Genomic DNA, 23,343 nt, shown 5'->3' on the forward strand with positions numbered 1-23,343 from the left:
ATAAAGAATCTTTATAAAACTTTGACAACGTTTAACAGTGTGGACATATCAGCATTATTAATGCAGTGGGTGATCTAGGACAGAAAACATGCTTAAGAGCAGGACAAGAAAAATTGTGACAAGGGTCACATCACAAGGCGGTGTCATCTCTCCACTCCTGTGGAATCTTGTCGTTAATAAAATCCTTTCAGCAGAATGGGCTTCAAAGTAGTCGCATATGCTAAATTTATCAATCTACACTGAATTTTAATAGGTCATTCAAGACATTAATACCGATAAGGGATGATTGGGCAGCGAACACTATCGTGACGACGTGACTTCAATCTATACTGATGATTCAGAAAGAGCCATGGGATCAGAAATCTTCGAAAAACTTAATCTTCTACTGATATATGAGATATATGCCATCTTTAAAGCCGCGAAAAGAAACCGTGAACTTTATCTCGAAAATTCAACTATACATATATACTTGGACACTCTTGCATCAACCAAGTCTCTTTACTCCAATGTTATTAAGTCGAAACGTCTTCTCAATTGTATTTAAGCATTGGTACAACTGACTCAACATCACGTTGAGTTGTTATGGGTTCCAGAACATAAGGGCATCCGGGACAATGAAATATCTGATGAATGCGCAGCCAAATGGTCGTCCATAGACTTAACACTTCCGCAAAAGTATATTCACACTCCCCTATCAAATTTGATAGATGAATGGTCTTTGAGTGAGACGGAACTCATGTGGTCAAATATCACCACTTGTAGAACTGCGCTGGCCCACTCACACAACATATGGGACTATGACTCAATTAGACTCGATTAGACTTCTAATTGGTATAATTACAGGGCCCTGTATGATTGGGCATATGTCGGAACGTATGGGCTACCCACATTAAGCTACTGTATCGATGAAGTAGAATCGGTACAACACCTTCTATTTGACTACCCTAGCAGTCACATAAAAGGTGTTGTACCGATTCTATCTATTCAATTCTTCGAGTTTTAATCTTATTCGGTTTATTCGACAAATAATTATTTGAGGTTTTATTGAAGCCGGTTAATAATCGGATAATTTAAAATTGTTCGGTTAATCGAATAAAGGGATGCTTTTTATTAATTATATTGATTTTTTATAATATTTTTCTACTTACAACAAACTTAAGTATAATTTTCCCATTCTATGAATTCAATTTTATCTATTTTTTATTTTTGTAATATTATAAACTATTTTTTATATTAAATCCTTTCATACATAAAGAAATTAAATTAATTACTTTAACGTTTTTGAGAATTTTCAACAAGTTTCAGAATCTATAACTTTTGCTGAAAAACTTGTTAGAAATACTTAAGAAACACAATTATGTTCTTCAAAACAAGTTGGTTGTAGAAGTAAAAGTAATAGCATTATTTCCAAGATTGCTTTTCAAGAATCTAAAGTGTTTCTGTATGAATCCATTTTAGGAGTAGGTAAATCGGACCAAATTCTTAAAATGTTTCTAAAGTATTGTTATAAAAACATCAAATACATTTTCTTCATTATAGAAAAAAAAATAAAATAATAAATAAAAAAATAAAATTTATTATAAAAAAAAAATTTATTATTTGGTATATTCGTTATTTGAAATTTTTCAATTTTCATTTTTTTTTGAACGATTATTCGTCAATTATCGATTAACCGATCGACGATTAATTGTTTGAATACCCTAGTGATTGCACATGCTTACAAGAGCACAGACAACTCTTTCTTGGTAGAGCTCTTTTCTATTAAACATGAAAGGTTGGATGGATATATGCCTATTCGCGGATACTTTTAATATGTATTTTACTGAATATTTTAATTCAAAAAAACTCCACATAGAACTTTTTGGAAAACATTTTTTATATTGAAAAGTTTTTCCATTTTATGCACAGATTCGAAGATTTCTTTCGAAATAAAAGTTAAGAGACTTTATGGGCTATATTTGACCAATTATAATAATATGTAGCGAATGTTAGCATTGCACTATTAACCTGTGTAAAAGCAATCATCCACATTCGCAGAACAACTGGCTAAAATTAAGAATTTTACAAGATAAAATGTGATTTTGTTTTCATAGTAAAGCATTTAAGTTGAATTGTACCTTGCTCAGATAGACTAAAGCCATTTACTGTTTAATAAAACTGTGGATATTTAATAAAATTTTGATTGGGACTTTTTAGAGGGGCTAGGGTCAAATGAGGCCTTTTTGTCGAGATATGAGTATATTAAACATAATTATGAACTTAAAAGCCCTGTTTGGCGGGTTCATTCTATGGGGCCTAGGTGAAATAATTAACCGATGTTAACTATATATATATATAGTGACTGCACATGCTTACAAGAGCACAGACAACTCTATCTTGGTAGAGCTCTTTTCTATTAAACATGAAAGTTTGGATGGATATAGGCTTCGTCTACAGTACCATAAAAGATTATGTGCCAAATTTCATTGAATTATCTCCTAAATTGCGACCTGTAGTTTGTTTACAAGGTTTACAAGCTCTATTCGGGGTTTCAGTTGTATGGGGGCTAGATGAAATAATGGACCGATTTTAATCATTTTCAATAGACTTCGTCTACGGTATATTATCTCCAAAATTGACCGATGTTCAATATTTCCAATAGGGTTCGTCCCTGGGGCAATAGAAGATCATATTCCAAATTTCATTCAATTATCTTCAAAATTGCGGCCTGTAGTTTGATTACAAGGTTTACATGGACGGACAAAGAAAGGGTATAATAAAATATAGTTTTCAGCTTTATCCAGAAGCCCTAAACAATGAACCAAAATTCGCGGCCCTAATGATATAGTGGAAGTCAAAGGTCATGAGTATCAAATCATTGCATGTATCGCGATTATTGTTCGTCGTACAATTTCGAATATTTGCTTTCGAATTATTTTGTTTTCACATTTCTTAGCTATGTTACATAAGAATATCAAGCGGAAAATTCTTGTTTAATTCTTATTTAATCATTTATCTCAGAATTCTGACTTATTAGCAAAGCACCTGTTTATTCAAAATTTATAATTGGTCTAGAAGTTCAATTTCACTTTCAATTTGAAGTTTAATTTTTTTTACTTAATTTACTCCCACCAAATTTCATAAAAATCGGAATGGCAAATGTAGCCTATTTCGTTTTTTCATATAAGTACCACAAGTGCTTTAACTAAGAAATTCCTATAAAAATATTAACGGAAGGACGGACAAGATTTGTTCGCCCCAAAAAGTGATCAGTACACCAAAACTTGAGTAAGGGTCGATAATTTACGGTGCCAGATTAACTAGTATAAATAAAATAATATTATAGTGTTTTTATAATTTAAATCAATATGAAACACATAGGACTTTTTGCTAAATATTAAAAACTGTCCAGCTAGCGAAAGGACGACAAATCCAAAATAACATAGGTATGAATTGTTTTAATAATTATAAGTTAATTTCATTATATTATTTTGTAAATAATGACAAGAATTCTTCTGGTATTAAGTTTTACAAACCTTTTGATTGCAATGCAATGAAAGCAATTAGATAAAAGAATTGTACCTACTGAAACGATTGAAATATATATAATAAAATAAAAATTGAAGAATACCTACTAGAAAAGATCTTTATTTTTTACATATTCTTAACTACTATTTTTTCACTTTTATTTGTACATACTAGCCGCCATATTCATAAATGCTTAATAAAGTTATTGATGGTTTATTGTAGAAATTTTGTATGGAAAATGTGCGTAATAAACCTGATATATGCAATAAATATCTTTATGAATACGGGGAGTAGAGCTTTAAATTTGTTTTCTCTTCTATAATTATTATGTACAGTCAAACTCACTTATAATAAAACAAGTAATATTTCTATATTCGGCTGTGCCGAATCTTATATACTCTTCACCAAGTATGTTTTAAAAAATAGTTTTTATTAATTTTGTATCTCTGCACACATGTCACACATAACATACACACAAACAAATATAAACTGTAGCAGAAAGAAATATTAACCGTTGTACTGTAATACCACCGTAAAACTGTATTATCACCCTCAAACAAATATCAGATGTATTACCAACATATCACTGCTTTATTTCCTTGTTCTTGTTATACCCACTTACCTTCCTAAGAGCAGAACAGCATGCAAACATACAAAAAAATACACAGCTGAATAAAACCAAATACATCTCCACACGCACATGTACATCTTTATCCAATTCACAGTGTTGTTGTTGCTTTTTTAACAAAGCATGAAAAAAATGTGGCGTTTTGATGAAATTTTCAGAGGTTGTCTCGGATTTTTGCACATATCTCCGTTATTTATAAATGATTTTGCTGATTTTAAATAGCGATCTTCTCGAAAGCATGTCTAACTGAATTATTGAAGATTCGGATCTCGCCGATATCTGGGGACCTCTAAAAACTGATTTCAACAGACAGACAGACGGACATGCCTTAATCGACTCCGCTATCTATAAGGATCCAGAATATATATACTTTATAGGGTCGGAAAATTATATTATAGAAATTACAAACGGAATGACAAACTTATATATACCCTTCTCACGAAGGTGAAGGGTATAAAAACAATGCAAAACATGTTGACTACTCCGCACATATTGTGATTGTTATTACATCAGAGTAATAGGTACTAAAATTTCTACCTTTCTAAAAGCATACATGATCCAAAACAGGGTCCTATGTAATGCAGGATATGGACCATCTTGTTATCAATAAAATAAACATGATCCATGCCTGCATTAGACTACCTAACATATCATGAAAACCATACACTTATCGCAATGAAGATTCGATCAAAATCTATCGTTTAATTTATTTGTTTTTGTATATTTTTCTCATTGTTAATTTATTAATATTGACAATGAATTAAATTTGTAAAAATTGGGAATGAATAGGTTTAGTATCTAAACGATTTGTCAGATATCTATTTAATAATACCTATGTACATATAATACTAAAGAAATATTTAAGAAAACGACAATGGGGTGTGTATACACTTGTAGAAGGAAAGCAAAATAAAATTGGTCATTAATATCATTATAATCAGTTAAACAATCAACATCCTCCACACTCAGGCATACAAACATTCATACAGGTCATCACAAAACTAATTATACAAAAAACTGACAATTGGTTCTATTTAAAAAAGCATATTAGTTGTTCAGAAAACAAAAAAGTAATACATTAATTTGTTTAAAGCAATTTTGATAATAATTATTTATAACGTTTTTCTGGATGTTTTAGTTGTTTCAGTTCTCATTGAAAATGGGTGCAAAATTTGGATTTTTTCCAAGTTATTATGTAAAAATATTTCATTATTAAGTAAATTTTGTTAATATCATTAAATCAAATATATATTGAAATGATTTGTATACTTACTTCTGTGGAATAAATTTATTTAACTTCACCTTAAATGAGAACTCAAAGAACATAAATTTCCAGAAAGAAGTAGTGAATCATAATTGTTTTTAAAAATTTTTGTTTTTAATAATGTTTTGTTTTTTGAAAAAAAAAAAACAATATCCTTTTTTAAATAAAACCAATTGTCAGCATTTTTGTATACTTATTTTTGTGATTTACTGTATATAGCATTTATTATGTACTATATTAATATATATTTATTTACTAATTTGTTTTTCTTTTTTGTAGTTTACATGATCATTGTATTCACATTAAACATTTAATAATGATTCTCACGATTACGTCAAAACTATACACGCAGATGGAAATTGTGTCCATTAACAACGCTCGACTTTCCCGGCAGACTGTATGTTGGCAATGGTGAATAAACAAACTGTGTGAAAAACAGAAAAAATAGAAGAAAATAATGTATACATAAGGAACAACAACAAAATAAACGATTAGACAAAAACAATTGATTGACACAAACTTTTGGCGTTTTCTGTTGCGTTGACATGTAACCCACACAAAATGATTTTGTAGTATGGCTCCATAACACCTCCCCGCTGTTTGTTTTGGGATAGTACAGCAAAGACAGAGCTCCACCATATAGAACCTGGTCGGCCGGAAGAAAAGGAGATTCCAGAAATTTGCTTTTGAATGTTTTATGTAGGCTAGTTACAGCACAGTCTGCAGTAAAGAGATCAGCACATATTTCCTTGGCAAGGAAAGTCTTCATTAAATATTCGCCATTGCCAGTAGTGCAAGTGGCAACGGAAAGATCGTCAGTGTCTGTGGCCCAACAGCCGGCTCCGTACGTTGCTGCCTGACCGACACGACCAGGAACTTTTAAAATTAAACCGCCCGAACTACAACCAGCCGCTGAGTTTCCAATACTGTCGACACATACCGCTCCTACAGTATCTAACGCACTAACTTCTGTCTCTTGAGAATTTGACTCATGTGTTGAATTCTCTACTTTCGTGCTAGATGCCTTTGTTAAAGTTCCCACTTTTGACTTGTAATGGTTATACGTAAATTTAGCTTTCGATGATATAAGACCACTGGCTTCTATCATGGCACAACCTAATTCTTCGGCATATCTTTCTGCGCCAGGACCAGCCATAACCATTGGCGGTATACGCTCCATGGAGAGCATTCGATCCTGACCATCACATAACATTCGTGCCAGTTGTATGGGGTTTTTCACAGTTGAAACATTTGTACAGGCACCAAAGTGCAAATTGGAACCATTCATTATAGATGCATCACATTGCACATATCCGTCCCAGCAGAGATTCGAACCAAGCCCTGCGTTCGTATTACCACAATTCTCCAAACGTATAATAGCTGCTTCACAAGCATCCATTGCAGATCCGCCATTCTTTAAGATATCGGTAGCTCTTACACACGCTTCTTTTATAACACGTTGGTATTTTGTTTCATCAACTATATTTCCAGCACCTACAATGGCAATTAAAAAATACATTAATCATAGCTATTCAAGTTGGTTCCTTAATGTTCATTTTTCTATTAATACCTGTGTGAACAGCTATAAATCCAGACATTTTATATGGAATATTTAGTATTTTTTATTGTTAACAAAAATTTAAATTGAATAAAATATTGTTGCATTAATGCATTTTTGTATATTTTCAAGTCCTCGCCCAAAATCAAAATGTAAACATTTAAAAAATTAAATAAACAAACTGTTTAGTTCACATCAGGCCACACTCATCAATATGGTGGCGGTTTGGCATTAACAACAAGTACAAAAACAATCGAAATTTTTTAACTGTTACAGATATTAGTATTGTCAAAAATTTATTGTTCTTTTTTAGCTTGGTGTATTTTAGTACCAACTAAAATTTAATTTGACGGAAGAAGCATACTTATAGCTATCAGCTGTTAGATTGTCACCACCTTTAGTCATCTGCCTCAGTGAAGTCAATTTATTTATTTTCTCTTAAACATTTTTATTGTCGATATTCTAGCGATTTATTATTTACACAAGTATTCTAAAAATCGACTTTTGAACAATAGATTTTTTGTCGAAAAGTAGAAGTCGACTATTTTGAAACAAGGCGACATTGTTAATAAATTCGAAAAAGGCCGAAAAGTCGAAAGTAATTTGTTTAATTATGTTTCTAGATAACGAGTAGTTTAAGACCTGGTTCACACTAGGAACCATTTTTTTGGAAACTTTTGTTTTTTGTGTGTGAAAGAAAAAGAAATAAATATCAACTATCTCTTTCTTTCACACGTAAAATCAAAAGTTTCTGAACAAAAGTTTCCCAGTGTGAACCAGTCGGGAACATACATGTACACAGAAAAGTTTCAGCAGTTCCTAAATTGTATGAATTTTTTAATTTTTTTTTCAAACATAATTTAGAAACCTTGACTTAAAATATTTCAAATATATTTTTAGTTTCTATTTGTTAAAAATAATGTTTGAAAATGAAAAAAGTAAAAATTCCAAAAAATTTTGTCATTAATACATTCTATGAACTTTTAATATTTTAAATGAAAATGGTTTGGGAATAAAAGTCATGTTCGATTCATACAATTTATTACAAAATTCATTCCAGTTATGTATTATTTTTTTTTCTGTGCAATTTAGCTGTTATGGTTTTACATACATATAGTGAATCAATTTGTCTATGTAAAATTTTATAAATTTTAAGAAAAAACTTTATCTGAACAGTTATTTATAGCAAAATAAAGCAATTTTTGAATATTTTATATATTAATTTTCTACTATTAAAAGTAAAAACGTGATATTAATTAACCAGATTTTTGATAAAATGTGAACGTATTGTTAATTGCTAGGTCAATAAAGTATTTTGCTTTTTTAGGTTTTTTTGTTATTTTTTTAATATTGCTGCATTATTTTATAAAATTTAATATTTTTATTACACCTATATATTAGAATAACATTTTTAGATATTTTAGTAGTGGATCGACATTTCTTAACCGATTTATTATCCTATATACCTATTAGAATTTATCAATAATTGATTTAACATTAAATCTATCGATTCTTTGATTAAATTTCGAAAATAATAAGTAATTTTGAATTGGATACATGATATATTAGATAATCAATGGATTTGGACCTAGAAAAAATGTTTAGTCAGGTATAAATATATATATTATAACAAAAATAATCTAGGTTTTTGGTCATTTTGTATTGATAAACAAAAACTACATTACGGAAACACCATCTATTTGGGGAGTTCTGTGTAAATTTTATTTACAATTGTAGAATATTGACTCTTATTCAATAAATCTAACACTAAGTACCATCCTAGCCACTCTAAGTATGGGGACATCGCCATATACCACTATAGAACTATTACATGCTAAAATCCTGATTTTTAACCTCATATTTTAAATGCTTTATTTTATGAATAAGATATAGTAGGCATATTAGGATCTGGATAGTTATTCTGGATTTGGGTTCTAAATATTTATATGTGTATGTATTAGCTGAAAAATATTGCTTTTGTTGACCTTTGGGGTATGATAACCACCTATATTTTAAAATATCTAAATTAGGTATTTTTCCTGTACTACACGACACTTTACTTTACATTGGTTCCATGCATTCTAAGGTCTGTTTAGAGGTCTAAATTTAATCACAGTGTTCCTCCTAGTTCGTATATGCATTTTGGAGAAGCTAAATCAAGAGTCCAATGATTTTTCTTTTATACAAGTTGCCTCCCTTTGGCTGTTCAAGATTTTGAAGCACCACTCAGTGCGTTTTTTCTTACAATTCTTTGGATCATTTCATCAATTATTCTATTTTATAATTTTTAATGTTATTGATTAAACATCTCGTAATTATATTTCATTGTTTTATATTTTTTTAGAAATCAAAACTAATTTTTTATATCGACATTGTCTCATTATTATCCTTTTAACATTTTTAAGGCAAATAACATCACATTTTCACACAAAGAGGATACGATTTTTGCAAATTACAATTGAAAAATACTTAACTCTCGTCCTTTTAACAATAAAGGAATATATTCCAAAATTATAATGGAAAATAATAAAATGCAACAACAAATGCACCAAAATTTGTATTTTAATATTTTTTTCTTGGTTTTACCATTTTACATTTACATTTTACCTGGTTTTTTTCGAATTTTATGTATGAAAAAAAACATAATTCTTTTAAAAAAAGGCACCAGGTATAAAAATATGCACAACAATATTGGTAGTTGTAATTCAGGTCTGAGTTTTTATTCTTAAGGACGGTCAGGCTTGTGCTTGTTGCTGGGCTTTCGACAGAATTACTTCTCACCCGCACTAATTTAATGCACTACTTCGTATAACTGTTCTAAGTTATGCGTTGTCTTCATTAAACGCGTGCTTTCGTTTTACCTCAGAGTGAGGTTATGTTTTTAACTGGTGGAGACCATTTAAACTCAAATATTTACTGGTGGAGACCATTAAAACTCTAAAACTTTTTTCTGGTGGAGACCATTAATAATTTTGATGAAATTAAGTCCGGATGCTCCAACTTCCTATATGAAGATATAGGTCGTTTGGTGGGGTTTTCTCTGGACAAACGTGTGATAACCTGGCAATATGAGTGCTTAATGTTCCGCCATCCTAATTAAAACCCGAAAAAAAACAATATTGGTCCTACACATTAAAGTATACCAATCGGCTTAGAATCATTTTCTGAGTCGATTTAGCAATTTTGAAGATATTGTCCCAAGGACGAAGCCTATTGAAAATGGTTAACATCGGTCCATTATTTCACCTAGCCCTCATACAACTGAACCCAGCGATTAGCGCTTTTAAGTTCATAATTATGTTTTATGTCGACAAAAAACTGCAAAACCAAGTTCTATACTAGCATTGATGTTCCTCATGAACTCTATAATTATAAGGCCTTATTTAACCCTAGCCCCTTCAAAATTTCACTTAAATGTCCACAGTTTTATTCAACAATAAATGTTTTATTATGTAAACTAAATCACATTTTAATTTTTGTAACATGTTTAGGGTATAATATGGTCGGCCACGCCCGACTCTAATTTCTTACTTGTTTTTGAAATAAAATTAAGATTTTTTTTTTAAAGAAAAACTTCAAAAAATATTTTTATTTATTTCGACATTGAGCTCATACATGTTGTTGTTGAATAGCTTTCCGGTGAAAAATATATGTAAGTGACGGAAGATTGTAATAAACTGTTTTAAAATAGTTATTTTTTGTGAATATACAGGTTTGAAATAAGAATAGTTTTTCGGTGAAAAATATTAGTGATGGGAGTATTATATGCGGATCTACAACCGTACAACGTTTACGCGTAAAAATTTCATAAATCATAAAATCTACATTAAAAAAGTTGATTTCATATAGTCTCTTTTAACTTCTGAGGTTAGATCTATTAACATGCGGAATTTTATGTAAATCCGATCCCGAAAATCCCGGGATTTGCAAAATAAATCCCGGGATTTGCAAAATAATAATATTGGTCCTATACCCACCTTAAAGTATACCAATCATTTTATGAGTCGATTTAGCTATGTCCGTCTGCCAATCTGTTAATCAAACTACATGACGCAATTTTGAAGATAATTCAATGAAATTTGGTATCTATACTTTATCGCCCTGATGAATTTTATAATTATACGGCCTCATTTGACCCTAGCTCCTATAAAAATCCCCCATCAAATTTGACTTTAATTCAACAATAAATGACTTAAGTATGTATATCTTAGTCAAGGAATAATTTAAATTTACTTTTTGTTATGGCCTCGGCCTCTCCCGACTATAATTATACCCTACACCACTTTAGTGGGGAGGGTATATTGGGTTTGTGCTGATGTTTGTAACATACAAAAATATTCGTCCTATACCCACCTTAAAGTATACCAATCGGCTTAGAATCTTTTTCTGAGTCGATTAAGCTAGGTCCGTCCGTCCGTCTGGCTGGCTGTCCATATAAACCTTGTGCGCAAGGTACAGGCCGCAATTTTCAAGATAATTGGATTTGGCACACACGCTTCTATTGGCCCAAGGACGAAGCCTATTGAAAATGGTTAAAATCGGTCCATTATTTCGACTAGCCCCCATACAACTGTACCCCCCAAATAGGGCCTTTTGGCTTATAATTAATTTAAATGATCTATTATGTTAACAAAAGTCGACCAAACTAAGTTTTATAGAACTTTAAATGACACTACCAATTTTTGTAATGATCGACCTTCATTTGACCCTATCCCCCATACAAACTCCCCTTCAGAAAATTACTTAAAGCTCAAAATTCACTTAAAAACACTAATAACACTTTTTAAATTCTACATAAATAATATTGAAGAAGACTTAACTCCCCCTACCAACATTTTTAAGGATAGGGCCATATTTTGCCCTACTCCCCTTTAAGCCCTCTTAAAAAAATCTCTTTTTTTGCCAAAAAAAAGAAAAATTATTACGAAATAAAGTTAAAAAACAAACCAAATGCTCTATTTTTTTAAATAATCCCCATTTTTAACATACATACATACTGACTGGTGTAGGGTATCATATGGTCGGCTACGCCCGACTATACATTCATACTTGTTTCTTACTTGTTTTTGTTTAAGAAATTGTAAAATTCTAAAAGCTTTCATTTAAAAATTATAATTAATTAGATTGTTTTAATTTTAATACATATTTGTTAACTAAATTTCAACAAACTTAAGCATTTTCTTAACAAACATGATAATTTGAAGATTTTCATATATAAAATAATTAAATTCATGTAATCCCGAAATCCCGGGATTTGTTAAAGCCAGTTCCCATTGGCATCTCTAATAAGGACCCAGAAATACATTGCGGCTAATACTACCTACCCTTAGGTAGATGCAGCGATTCGCTAACATAAAGAGTTTATGTAGAAACTGTGTAAATAAAGAGTTATTATTTTACTCACATATTTATAAATGCTTAATAAAGTTATTGACATTTTTTGTATGAATTTTGTATAGCATGATTTAACAATAAAGAAGGCTGTTTTAAATTTATTTTTTTGACAAGAAGGGATATACAGTGTCTCTCAAAAGTATTCGAATTTAGGTGTAATATAAAAAGAAACCAAATTTAATAACATATTTTGTGTGGAAAATTAATAAATTAATTTGTTAAATTCTCTAGACAATCCTTAGCTTTGATATCACGCTTTTAAAAACTTTAAAAATTCACATTTACTTAAATTAATTTAGCTTTATTTAAAAATAGTCCATAAAATTAGCTCACAAAAGTATACGAATTTTTTCTTTATTTCGTATTTGACTATATAATACGAAACACAAAAATTAGAATCGAATGTTTTTTTTGCTAAAAATTGTTTTAAGGGGTAACTATCATATTTTCGGATATATTATATATATTTTTGGACCATTTAGTCCACAATTTTGGGGCATTTGTACCATCTTTTCATATAATATCATTAAAATTACAATTTTTGACCATATTTGCCATTTTTTCTCTTTTTCCAGAGATAAAACCAAAATATAATATTGGGATTTAATAGATTCCTTTAGGTATCTAAAAATAATAATTTTTGTTATAAGGATTTGTTTTTAAACATTCCATGATATATTTTTGGTATGGTTCTTCTGTTTCTAATTGAATTATCTGGATCTTAAGTCCCTTTTCGTACCACTAGGATCGATATTTTCCGACAAAGTTGGATAGTGTACATTCATGTACATATTAGCATTAATATATTTTAAATTTTCAAGACATCGTAGCGGTGTACAACTCCAAAACATGCCTTAACAAAACATCATTATATACAGTATATTTTAGTTTTTACTACTCATAACATTCACGATTATGTTGCCCATTACAACAAAACTGTATGTAAAAAATTTTGGGCTTATTTTGATCATAGTAGATAATATTTAAATAGATATCAATATTTTTGAGTTAGAAAATAATGATATGGTGACATTCAGCCTAGAGGCCATTGGTTATAAAAAGAATGATTCCACTATATTGAATGGCGTTTCTTCGAGACATGCTTTGGAGTTATAAACTTCCACAATATATTGAAAACTTAAAATGTATAACAGCTGATATCTAAAACAATATATAGAAGACAAGTTTCCCGAGAATTTTTGACCCTAGTATTATAAAAATGGACTTGAGTTCCAATAAATTGAATTAGCGATAGAAGAATGATTCCAATAATATATCTTGGAACGTTTAAATACAGATTCTTGTAATAAAAAATATTATTTTTAGATACCCCAAGGGGTATATTAAATCCCAATAACAAATTTTTGTTTCATCTCTGGGAAAAAGGAGAAAAAATACAAATATTGACAAAAACCGCCGTTTTAATGATATTACATAAAAATATGGTATAAATGCCCCAAAATTATGGACCAAATGGTCCAAATATATATCCATTTGGTTGATAGTTACCCCTTAAAACAATTTTTAGCAAAAAAAAACCATTCGATTCTAATTTTTGTGTTTCGTATTATATAGTCAAATATGAGATACAGAAAAAAATCGAATACTTTTGTGAGGTAATTTTATGGACTTTTTTTTAAATAAAGCTAAATTAATTTAAGTAAATGTGAATTTTTAAAGTTTTAAAAATCGTAATATCAAAGCTAAGGACTGTCTAGAGAATTTAACAAATTAATTTATAAATTTTGCATACAAAATATGTTATTAAATTTGGTTTCTTTTCATATTATACCTAAATTCGAATACTTATGAGAGACACTGTATGTTTGAAGTTTAATTTTTTGTAAATATTCAAGCTAAAATTTGCAACTGTTAAAAAATACTTCGAGACATTTTTAAGTAAACATGTGTAATTTATATAAAAATAAATTTCCAAATTATGTATTGGAGCAAATTTTAATGATTATTTTTCGTCCCAAAACTGGACTCTAGTTAATGTATTTTACTTTTCTATGCGTTTGAATTTTGTTTTTGAAATTTAAATAATCAAAAATAATCTCAGAAACAGTTTAAACTTTAAAATGCAATATCTCCCGATTTGGACCCAACTTTTCAAAACGGGGTATGTCACTAGATTTTACGACCAAAAATTAAGTTCACGTGTTTCGGTGAGCGCGATGGCTAAAATAAATAATAATTATTCAGAATGGATAGTGGAAGTGTGCATAAGACCGATGTGATACTACAAGACTTTGTCTTGAAAATCGAGCGTTACAGCTTACCTATCCAGGAGAACACTACCCGCTTTTGAACCATTTAAAGATGGAAGTATTATGCCACATCATCATTTGCTAAAGCATGATGGTAAAGTAAACCATTGCCATTGATCATGTATTTTTTGTTGCCGATATCATGGACCAGATAATCATTGGTGCAGTCTTCATGATTATGCATGGCATTAAATTGTACATGGTACCAAATGTTTTGGTTGCTGTTGAACATCAAAAATATCCTCCACAGTCAGAGGTTATGATATTGGCCCGTCTGGAGGGAGATTTTTGTGGGTAGTAGAACCAGCAAATAAAATATGATCTTATAACAGAGAGCTTAACTTGTCCAGCTATGAAAAAGCCATTAAACCAAATTCCGAATTAGGTGAATGTGATTCAACAAGGGCTGTAGTCAAGATTCTTTACGTGAACACCAGCCGTATTGGCCTTATTTCAGGGTGGTACTTTTTCATTCACTGGGTGAGCTGACTAGAAGTCTCACCATCACCCCTTTGAGCATTTTACAAGTAGGTGGCAATTTGTGTAAATTGTGCTATCTTATCTCTGACCGTTACTTATCTTCCGTGATGCAAAAACTCCACTTCAGCTTACAACAATGATGGCCTCTGGAGGGCAGAATTGCAGAGGCCAAGATTTAACCGTAAAGTCTCCTACAGCTGGTGAAAATTTTATAGTAGAAAGCGAACAAATATAGAGTGGTGTATTTCCACAAGTGGTTGATAGCACTGAAAGAGTCATTGCATATTTCAGCCAAACACTTTCCAAATTACTGCGTTGCGCGTCGTAAACTACTTCTTTATTTAAAATTTCAAGTGGGCGACGTGCCACGCCCACATTCAAAATAAGTGTTAAAAATCACATATTTCAGAAACTGCAAAAATTAAGAGTCCTTAAATTTTGTACTGACAGCATTTAAATCCATAAGAAAATTTTTAGACAAAATGGGTGGAATGGCTATAGTGGGCGTGGCACCTGCCATGTTAAGAAAATATTTAATCAGTATATCTGAGCAAATATAACAGATAGAATCTTTAAATTTTGCCGGAATCACTTTCGTCTATCTGAGAAACTATTTGAGTTAGAATTTTAAAATTTTACACGAACAACTTTAACATCCTTTTAAAAACTTTGGGTTATAAATTGGCGGACTACCAATAGGGGCGTTGCACCTCCCATATGAATAATATATACAAAACATTTTGGAGAAAAAACGGACTTTCATTAGAGGGAATGGAACCCTCTATATTAATTAAACAGAAAAAATAGTATGTCTGGGAACTATTACACCCTCCATTAATCACCAATATCATGATAACGATGAAATTATACATACATAAATAACCCATATTTACCCTTATGCTATTTGTGCAAATCTAGTTAATTTGTGTAAAACTAATTGAAATCATGTTGAAAATGTATTCGAACTAGATTTGTTTATGCAACACTGCTTTGTATGATGATAATCAAATAAGACTATTTATTTATTATTTATATTTATTTATTAACCTTTTGAATACATATCAACCTTACATGCAATTAACAATAATAATAATTAATTATAAAATTTTAGAATTTATTAGAAGAATTATGATTTTAAAAAAGTAATTACGTTGTTTTTAATTGTATTACTACCTAATGAAAAATCAATGAATACGTAATTTTATTAAATTCAATACACATTTTACGCACTGGACCAGCATTGGCGTAGTTCGCTTTAAAAAGTTCACCGATTAGGGAACAAAATGACGTGATGGACAACGAGGTACATCAAATGAAATATTTTGAATTAGAAACTAGCAGCTTACATTTCCATTGATTATCATGAAATTAACGAGATACATGAATTGAAATATTTTGTATTAGAAACTCGCAGCTTACATTTGCATTGATTATCTTGAAAATAAATGTTATATTTAACATTGATCTTCGGCTCTTAAGGGTTGGATGTTTAATCAAAACCAGCCTATGAAGGCAGATTTATTAGGTTAAAGTTTAATTCACGAAGACAAAAGAGCAGGAACTGCTTTTGTACAGATTCGATAATGTCTGCATATTTTTTATATAGAGGGTCCCATATAACAGATCCATATTCTAGAATAGGCCTTACAAGGTATGTGTAAAGAGATTTAGTGGATTAAGGATCATTGAACTCCTTAGCTCACCGTTTTATAAATCCTAGTACACCCTGGATTTATTTGCTATCATTGTTATGTGTGATATAAAATTTAACTTAGTCCAGTAAAACACTCAGATTTAAGAAATTATCGATGTAAATCAAAAACATAGTGGATTCTTTCAACTACTAATAACTTCAGCATGTTTAATGTATATTGTTTGTAGGAAAATCTTATATATTTTTTATGTCCATTTAATTTTACTAATTTCGATATAAATTCTATATGTTGTAGGTATTTGATATTTACAAGTTCAGATGGAAAATTACAAGAAACTGCATATACATATATTCACGAACAATGTTATTAATTGGCCAGAAGTTGGGATCAACTAAGGATTCAACATTATCAATTTAAATGATAAGAAGTATCTGGGTTGCGAAATGTTCAACTTTTGTATTGAAATATCAACATCATTTCCAATTATATTTTTTACGTAGTAATCAATAGCTTTAGTGGAGAGGTACGACTCGTACGTATGAACGTTTTCATTATTCAACACTTGCGAAGGATTGTAAGCAATATTAGAGTTTATATCAACCGTGTTTAAGACAGCATCTTGACTTAATTGTAAATTATTATAATTTGATTCGGCGGTATTCGAGGATGGAATGTTGCAATTATTTGGTATGGATGGTTCTGAATTACAAGGAGGTACAGGTTGCCCATTACATTTATACTTATTTGCGTTTCTTGCAGATATACGACGTTTAGGAGACAACTGAGGTGGAGATTTTAAATTATGTAGTAATGATTTATAATCATCAAACAAATTGTCACATGTTGGGATTCGCTCATTAAACTTATTAGCTTCATCTTGAAGTTTAAAATTTCATCGAAAAAGTGACATTTTATTTCAAAATAAAAAAAGAACAAATTATAATTTTAAATTTATTGGCATTTAATAAATAAATTTATACAATTAAAACCGTAAGTTTTTATTTTTAATATTTAAATTAAAAAAAATAATAATTTTATTTTCGTTATATGACAGGATTTGTTCGAAAATTCGAATCTCAAAATCTAGTAGATTTGAAGCCAGTGAAAAAATATGTAGCAATACTGCCGTATAAGGGCTATAAATATTTTGGCATTAAGATAAAACCCAACTTAAATGCTTTACTATCAAAAATAATGCGTAATAAAATTTTACAATGATCTAGAGTGTGAATGCATTTTTATTGAACATGTTTGTTAAAACCAAAAATAATACAGAAAGAATAATAAAATAACTAATCGATATTTTTCATCTAATTACATATGTGAATATTATTAAATACATTTGTTAATAAGATATAATTTACACTACTCTCGACAGCTGAGTCGAATAATAAGAGCATTTATAAAGGTTTATATCAGGAAAATTATTTGCCAGCATCATTCATATTTTTGGGTAAACTTAAAAGCGAATTAATTAACTCAGAGTTTCGTTTTGGCATTGGTGCTGTCAAAGTATTACCACCGTAATATCGGCAGGGATTATTAATTGATTGGGCATAGTGAACAGAAGCAAGCCAATTGATCAGGTCACGATTGAACTGGAATTGTAAACGAATTAATATATACTCCATTATGTTAATGAGGCGGTTTGTACTTACCTCTTTGTCAAAATAGCGTTCTTCATCTGGTGTTGGTAAACTTGTGACGCTAGCAAGGACTAGGCCTAAAACTAAAGCCATCATCAAATAAAGTGTTTTTACCATTTTAGTTTTCTAAGACGAATATGTGTAACAAGTAGAGGAAAAGATATTAACTACTTGACTCTGTGCAGGTAACTGATGGATATTTCGCCAATTGCGGTTGAATTTATATTCTGCATTCTGATTGTGTCATCGCGGTCGCCAACGATAGACTCAGCAGGAATAGTGTCAGATACAAATCAAATACATCATTCGCAAGCAATAAAATTGTGTACACATTTAAACATAATAAAAATACACATTCTATTCTTATATCTTGAACATTATATGCGAATATCCTTCCATAACCTTTACAAATTCGAATCTATGTTATTGACTTTGTTTATATGTATGTATATTTCATATAAACATGTACACAAATGTATGCACAAGTTTACATACACTCATTCATATGAACATAAATACATACATATATATTAATGTATGCAAATATTTATCGCTATTGGTCCATTGATTAATATATTTTGGAAAAGTGAATGTTTTGTACAAAAAATAATGTCTTTTCAATATTTACAAAAAATTTTTGTTATACTAATAAATAAAACTAACACATATAGTGAAAAATGTGCGTAATAAACCTAAGATACGCGATTAATATCTTTATGAATACTGTGAGAAGTATGCACAATAGGGATAATTTGTATACAATTTTTTAAAATTTAAAATCAGTCCTATCCATTCGACATAGAGTATAAAAATTGCACTATATCACATTTTCACGAGCGTTCGTCACCAGCTTTATATACATACATATATATGGTCTATTAGCAAAATTCCTTACAAATATGGTTCAACAGAAATCCTGATATAAGCAACATAAAAGTGTATGGAAGTAAAGCCTATGTTCAAGTACCATAGCGCAAAAGTCGCAAACTTGATAACGTATCTGTTGAAGGTATTTTGGTTGGTTATACAGAAAATTGTAAAGGATATAGAATTCTGTTGAATAGAAGTAGTAGAATTTTAATAAGCTAAGACGTAATATTTGTAGAAAATTTCAATTTACCTGTTAAAGAGGATTAACAAAATATAGAAACGGTTTTAGTAGATATAATAAATAATAAAAATGTGAATTGAAAACGAAGAAACTGATTTTATCTGTAGATGAAGAAGTTGAAGACTTCAAAGATACTTATGAAGAAATTATTTCAGATGATCTGGAAGAATTGTCAATAATCCAAACCAATCCTCGATGATCCGAGCGACTTAAAAATAAACCAAAGAAGAGTTATAAAGAAATAGCGAAAAGTATAGTAATGAATCATGATGTCATTCGTAATTTCTGGAATGAAATGTTGAATTTACCTATGCCGGACAAGAACTTGTAGATAGCAGCAGCTAATGATTGTTTGAAAAATAAAGATACATGAAAATTAGTTTAAGCTCTCAAAAGAAAGAAAATTACCTGTAAGTGAACTTTTTTTAATGGTGATATTCAAGAAGAAATACATATACATGGAACAATCTAAAGGTTATATAAAAAAGGTAATGAACATCTCGTTTGCATATTACAAAAGTCTCTTTATGGATTAAAACAGGCAGCAAAGGATTAGCATGATAAGATAAATCAAATTTTATTGAAAATTGGATATAAATCTGAAAAAGCAGATACTTGTTTTTATAAGAAAAACAAGTAGGAAAGTATAGTCGGGCATGGCCGACCATATGATACCCTACACCATGGGTATATTTTTACAATTTTTACTTTTATAAAATTTTTATTTTTTGTAAAGAAACTTTTATGTTGAATATTACCATAATTCCAAAATATTTAAGCCATTTATTGATAAAAAACTAAAATTTCTAAATGAGGCTTTATATAGGTCAAATATGGGCCGATCCTCGGTAAATTTGGGAAAAGGATATATTTCTAAATAACAGTTAGTTTTGTTGAGTTTCATTGTGATACAAATGGTTACAAGTCAATTTTAGACGTTTAAGTCATTTTTTGAAGGGGGGTTTGTATGGGGGCTAGGGTCACATATAGGCCGATCCTTACGAAAATCTGCAGTATCATTTATACTTATATAAAACTTATTTGTGCCAATTTTTAGAGAGATAGCAGAATATTTGACGTAATTATAGCATAAAAAGTTCAAATCGGGAGGTACGGTTGTATGGGGGCTAGATGGAATAATGGACCGATTTCAACCATTTTCAATAGGCTTCGTCCTTGTACCAAAAAACATGCTTGGTCCAAATTTCATCAAATTATCTTGAAAATTGCGGCCTGTACCTTGCGCACAAGGTTTACATGGACAGCCAGCCAGCCGGACAGACGGACGGACATGTCTTAATCGACTCAAAAAATGATTCTGAATCGATCGGTATACTTTAAGGTGGGTATTGGACCAATATTTTTGTATGTTACAAACATCAGCACAAACGTATAATACCCTCCCCACTATAGTGGTGTAGGGTATAATTAACAATAAAATATATATCTACTCATATATGTGGATTAATTATATATAAAATCTATCAACAATCAGTAGAAGAAATTAAACTGGAAGATGGAATGATGAGTTCAATTCCCAGGATAAAGAGTTTGTTAAAATAACCTACCAAATAACGAAAATTATAGATCAATCATTGGTATATTACTTAATCTTTCTATTACATTAAGGCCAGATATATGCTCAATTGTTTTGATATTGTGCAGAAGAGTTGAAACACCTCGAAAGTGTGATTGGGAAGCGTTGAAAACAATTGTCAGATAATCCAAAAGCATCAACTAATAAACGGTTAATTATCAAAGCAAATTCAGAACTTAAATTGAAATGTTATACTGCTGCTACTTGGGCTGGAGATCATGGTGAAAGAAAATCAACTAGTGGCTTTATATTTTAATTGGGCTTAAATGCTATTTCTTGGCTTCTTTTTCGTTTCTTTGGAAGTTCTTTTTTTTTTTTTGCTGGGTTGTTAAAATTTAAGAATATTTGAACGGAATTACCAATATTTTTGTTACAAGAGTATTATTATTAGTGCGTTGTGAGTGCTATATTCGGATATGCCGAATCTTACATACCCTTCACCTTTGTTGTGGACGAATTATTATTTTGTATAATTAAAGTTTTGATAAACATATGTATAAGAAGAAAAATGTAATATTTTTTATACAATATACCAGTGCCCGTGTTCTGTAACTTTTGAGTCGAGAAAAAAACTTAGAAATATTAGAGTCTTCCACTTTTTAGTTGCGTAATTCAAATAATTAATAAACTGAACATATAATAGACGATACATTAGGAAAAAAAGTTGAGTCAGTCACCCCTACGATTAAAGATATGTTAATAATATTTTCAAAAATATAAAAAATATTTTTTTGCCACGCCTAGAAATACCGCCCTTTTTGTTTTTATGTATTATGCCGCTATTTTAAGGCCGATCGTAACATTTCTTATATCAATATACAGCCATATTTTCCTTCTGTTATTCCTGTAGCCTAGAGTTGTGAGCATAGAATATTACCGTAGAAAACCAACTCTCCCGGAAAAACCTAACTCAGCCGTCAAAAAAACCTAACTCTAAATATGTATTAGTAAACTTTTGTTTAGAAGTGTTAGTGTATAAAAGATTTTTACCACACATACAATGCCCACGTAGTTGTATAAAATCGGTTGAAATAATATTACAATGTTTTTATTGCATTAATTTTCTTAAATTAATACATTTTGAATTGTAGATTGCATTTATAAAAGCATGATAATATTTTTCATGCATTCTACATTTGTTAATATATAAAAATCTTTAATTTCTTGGATTATCATAAATTTGTTTACTACTAAGAAATTATACTCTGCACCTTAAATTTAAAATTAGAAAAACAAAAAATTAAATGTCAAACAATTGAAAAAATAATTTTTTGGTTTGTGAAAATTAAAAAGATTTCGATAAAGAAAATATATTAAAACAATTGTAAAAAATAAATAATTTGTGTTTGTGTTATAAAAATTGTGTCCGAATCGTTTTTTTTTTCTTTGTGCGAATTTTGGACCTGAAATTGTGTTGAATTCACACAGAGCATGTAAGTGTGAAGAGAGAAAGCTCTTTTTTTCGTGGTAAAGCTTGATTTGGCAATCTATGTGTATTATCTATGGTTGTGAGACTCACATCAATATTTATTCCTATGAGTGTTGCCGAATTATCTAGTAAACCACGCAATGGATTATGTACTCTTATAATTTTTGCAGGGAAGTATGAATGTATAGTTGGACATGGAAAACCATTTGATACCCTTCAAAAGTGAGTTCCTTAAAAATGTGGATTATATAAAATTTGTTTACCTTAATTCACTTTCTTTGGGAAGGGATAGGGTAGAGGAGAAAGGTGGTAAAAGTGACTGATAGAAGAAAGCTTTATTTATTTACAAAGCACCCAAAAATGTAACCTTGCACCTTTTCTTGCATTTTTCAAATATTTCTTGACACTATTTATATCTTATTCTACATATTTTGTTTTCCCAAATTTTAATTGTATTTTCTGTAAAAATATACAAATTATGTGAAACATAAAAATAAGTTTTAACCGAATATTTGTAAAATTGTCAATTCGTACAATATTGAAAAAAATGTATATAATTTAAAATATTAACATACTTTTTCAGAACAATTTAAATTCAATTTAGATACAATAGAGAAATTCTCGTCACAGGACCAGAATATATGTGTTTTGTTGCTTTCAATGAGTGTTACCGCTCAAAGTTAGCAACAAAACAAGTAGGAAAGTATAGTCGGGAATGGCCGACCATATGATACCCTACACCATGAGTATATTTTTACAATTTTTACTTTTATAAAATTTTTATTTTTTGTAAAGAAACTTTTA

General features: G+C 30.0%; 2 protein-coding genes and 1 long non-coding RNA gene across 4 annotated transcripts; 1 reads left to right on the forward strand and 2 right to left on the reverse strand.

Annotated features, from left to right (window-relative positions):
* Positions 1-5,100: 5,100 nt before the first annotated feature.
* On the reverse strand, positions 5,101-7,303 carry LOC111690791 (threonine aspartase 1). Its single transcript, XM_023453354.2, has 3 exons — positions 6,970-7,303; positions 5,920-6,893; positions 5,101-5,823 (listed from the first exon to the last, which is right to left on the reverse strand). Exons 1-3 carry the CDS (start codon positions 6,995-6,997, stop codon positions 5,740-5,742), a joined length of 1,086 nt encoding a protein of 361 aa, XP_023309122.1. The 5' UTR covers positions 6,998-7,303; the 3' UTR covers positions 5,101-5,739.
* A 10,673-nt stretch (positions 7,304-17,976) lies between these two features.
* LOC111690794 (protein PDF) lies at positions 17,977-18,599 on the reverse strand. The gene is made up of 2 exons (XM_023453357.2): positions 18,415-18,599; positions 17,977-18,354 (listed from the first exon to the last, which is right to left on the reverse strand). Exons 1-2 carry the CDS (start codon positions 18,517-18,519, stop codon positions 18,181-18,183), a joined length of 279 nt encoding a protein of 92 aa, XP_023309125.2. The 5' UTR covers positions 18,520-18,599; the 3' UTR covers positions 17,977-18,180.
* Positions 18,600-22,417: 3,818 nt separating this feature from the next.
* Positions 22,418-23,041, forward strand: LOC124419907. 2 transcript variants are annotated; one of them, XR_006940889.1, is made up of 3 exons: positions 22,418-22,543; positions 22,710-22,761; positions 22,826-23,041. It is a non-coding gene; the product is annotated as an uncharacterized LOC124419907 (long non-coding RNA). The 2 variants fall into 2 exon arrangements; XR_006940890.1 differs by having other exon boundaries at positions 22,832-23,041.
* The last annotated feature ends 302 nt before the right edge of the window (positions 23,042-23,343 follow it).

The sequence above is a fragment of the Lucilia cuprina genome, chromosome 5 (genome assembly GCF_022045245.1).
Source record: "Lucilia cuprina isolate Lc7/37 chromosome 5, ASM2204524v1, whole genome shotgun sequence".
Classification (NCBI taxonomy): domain Eukaryota; kingdom Metazoa; phylum Arthropoda; class Insecta; order Diptera; family Calliphoridae; genus Lucilia; species Lucilia cuprina.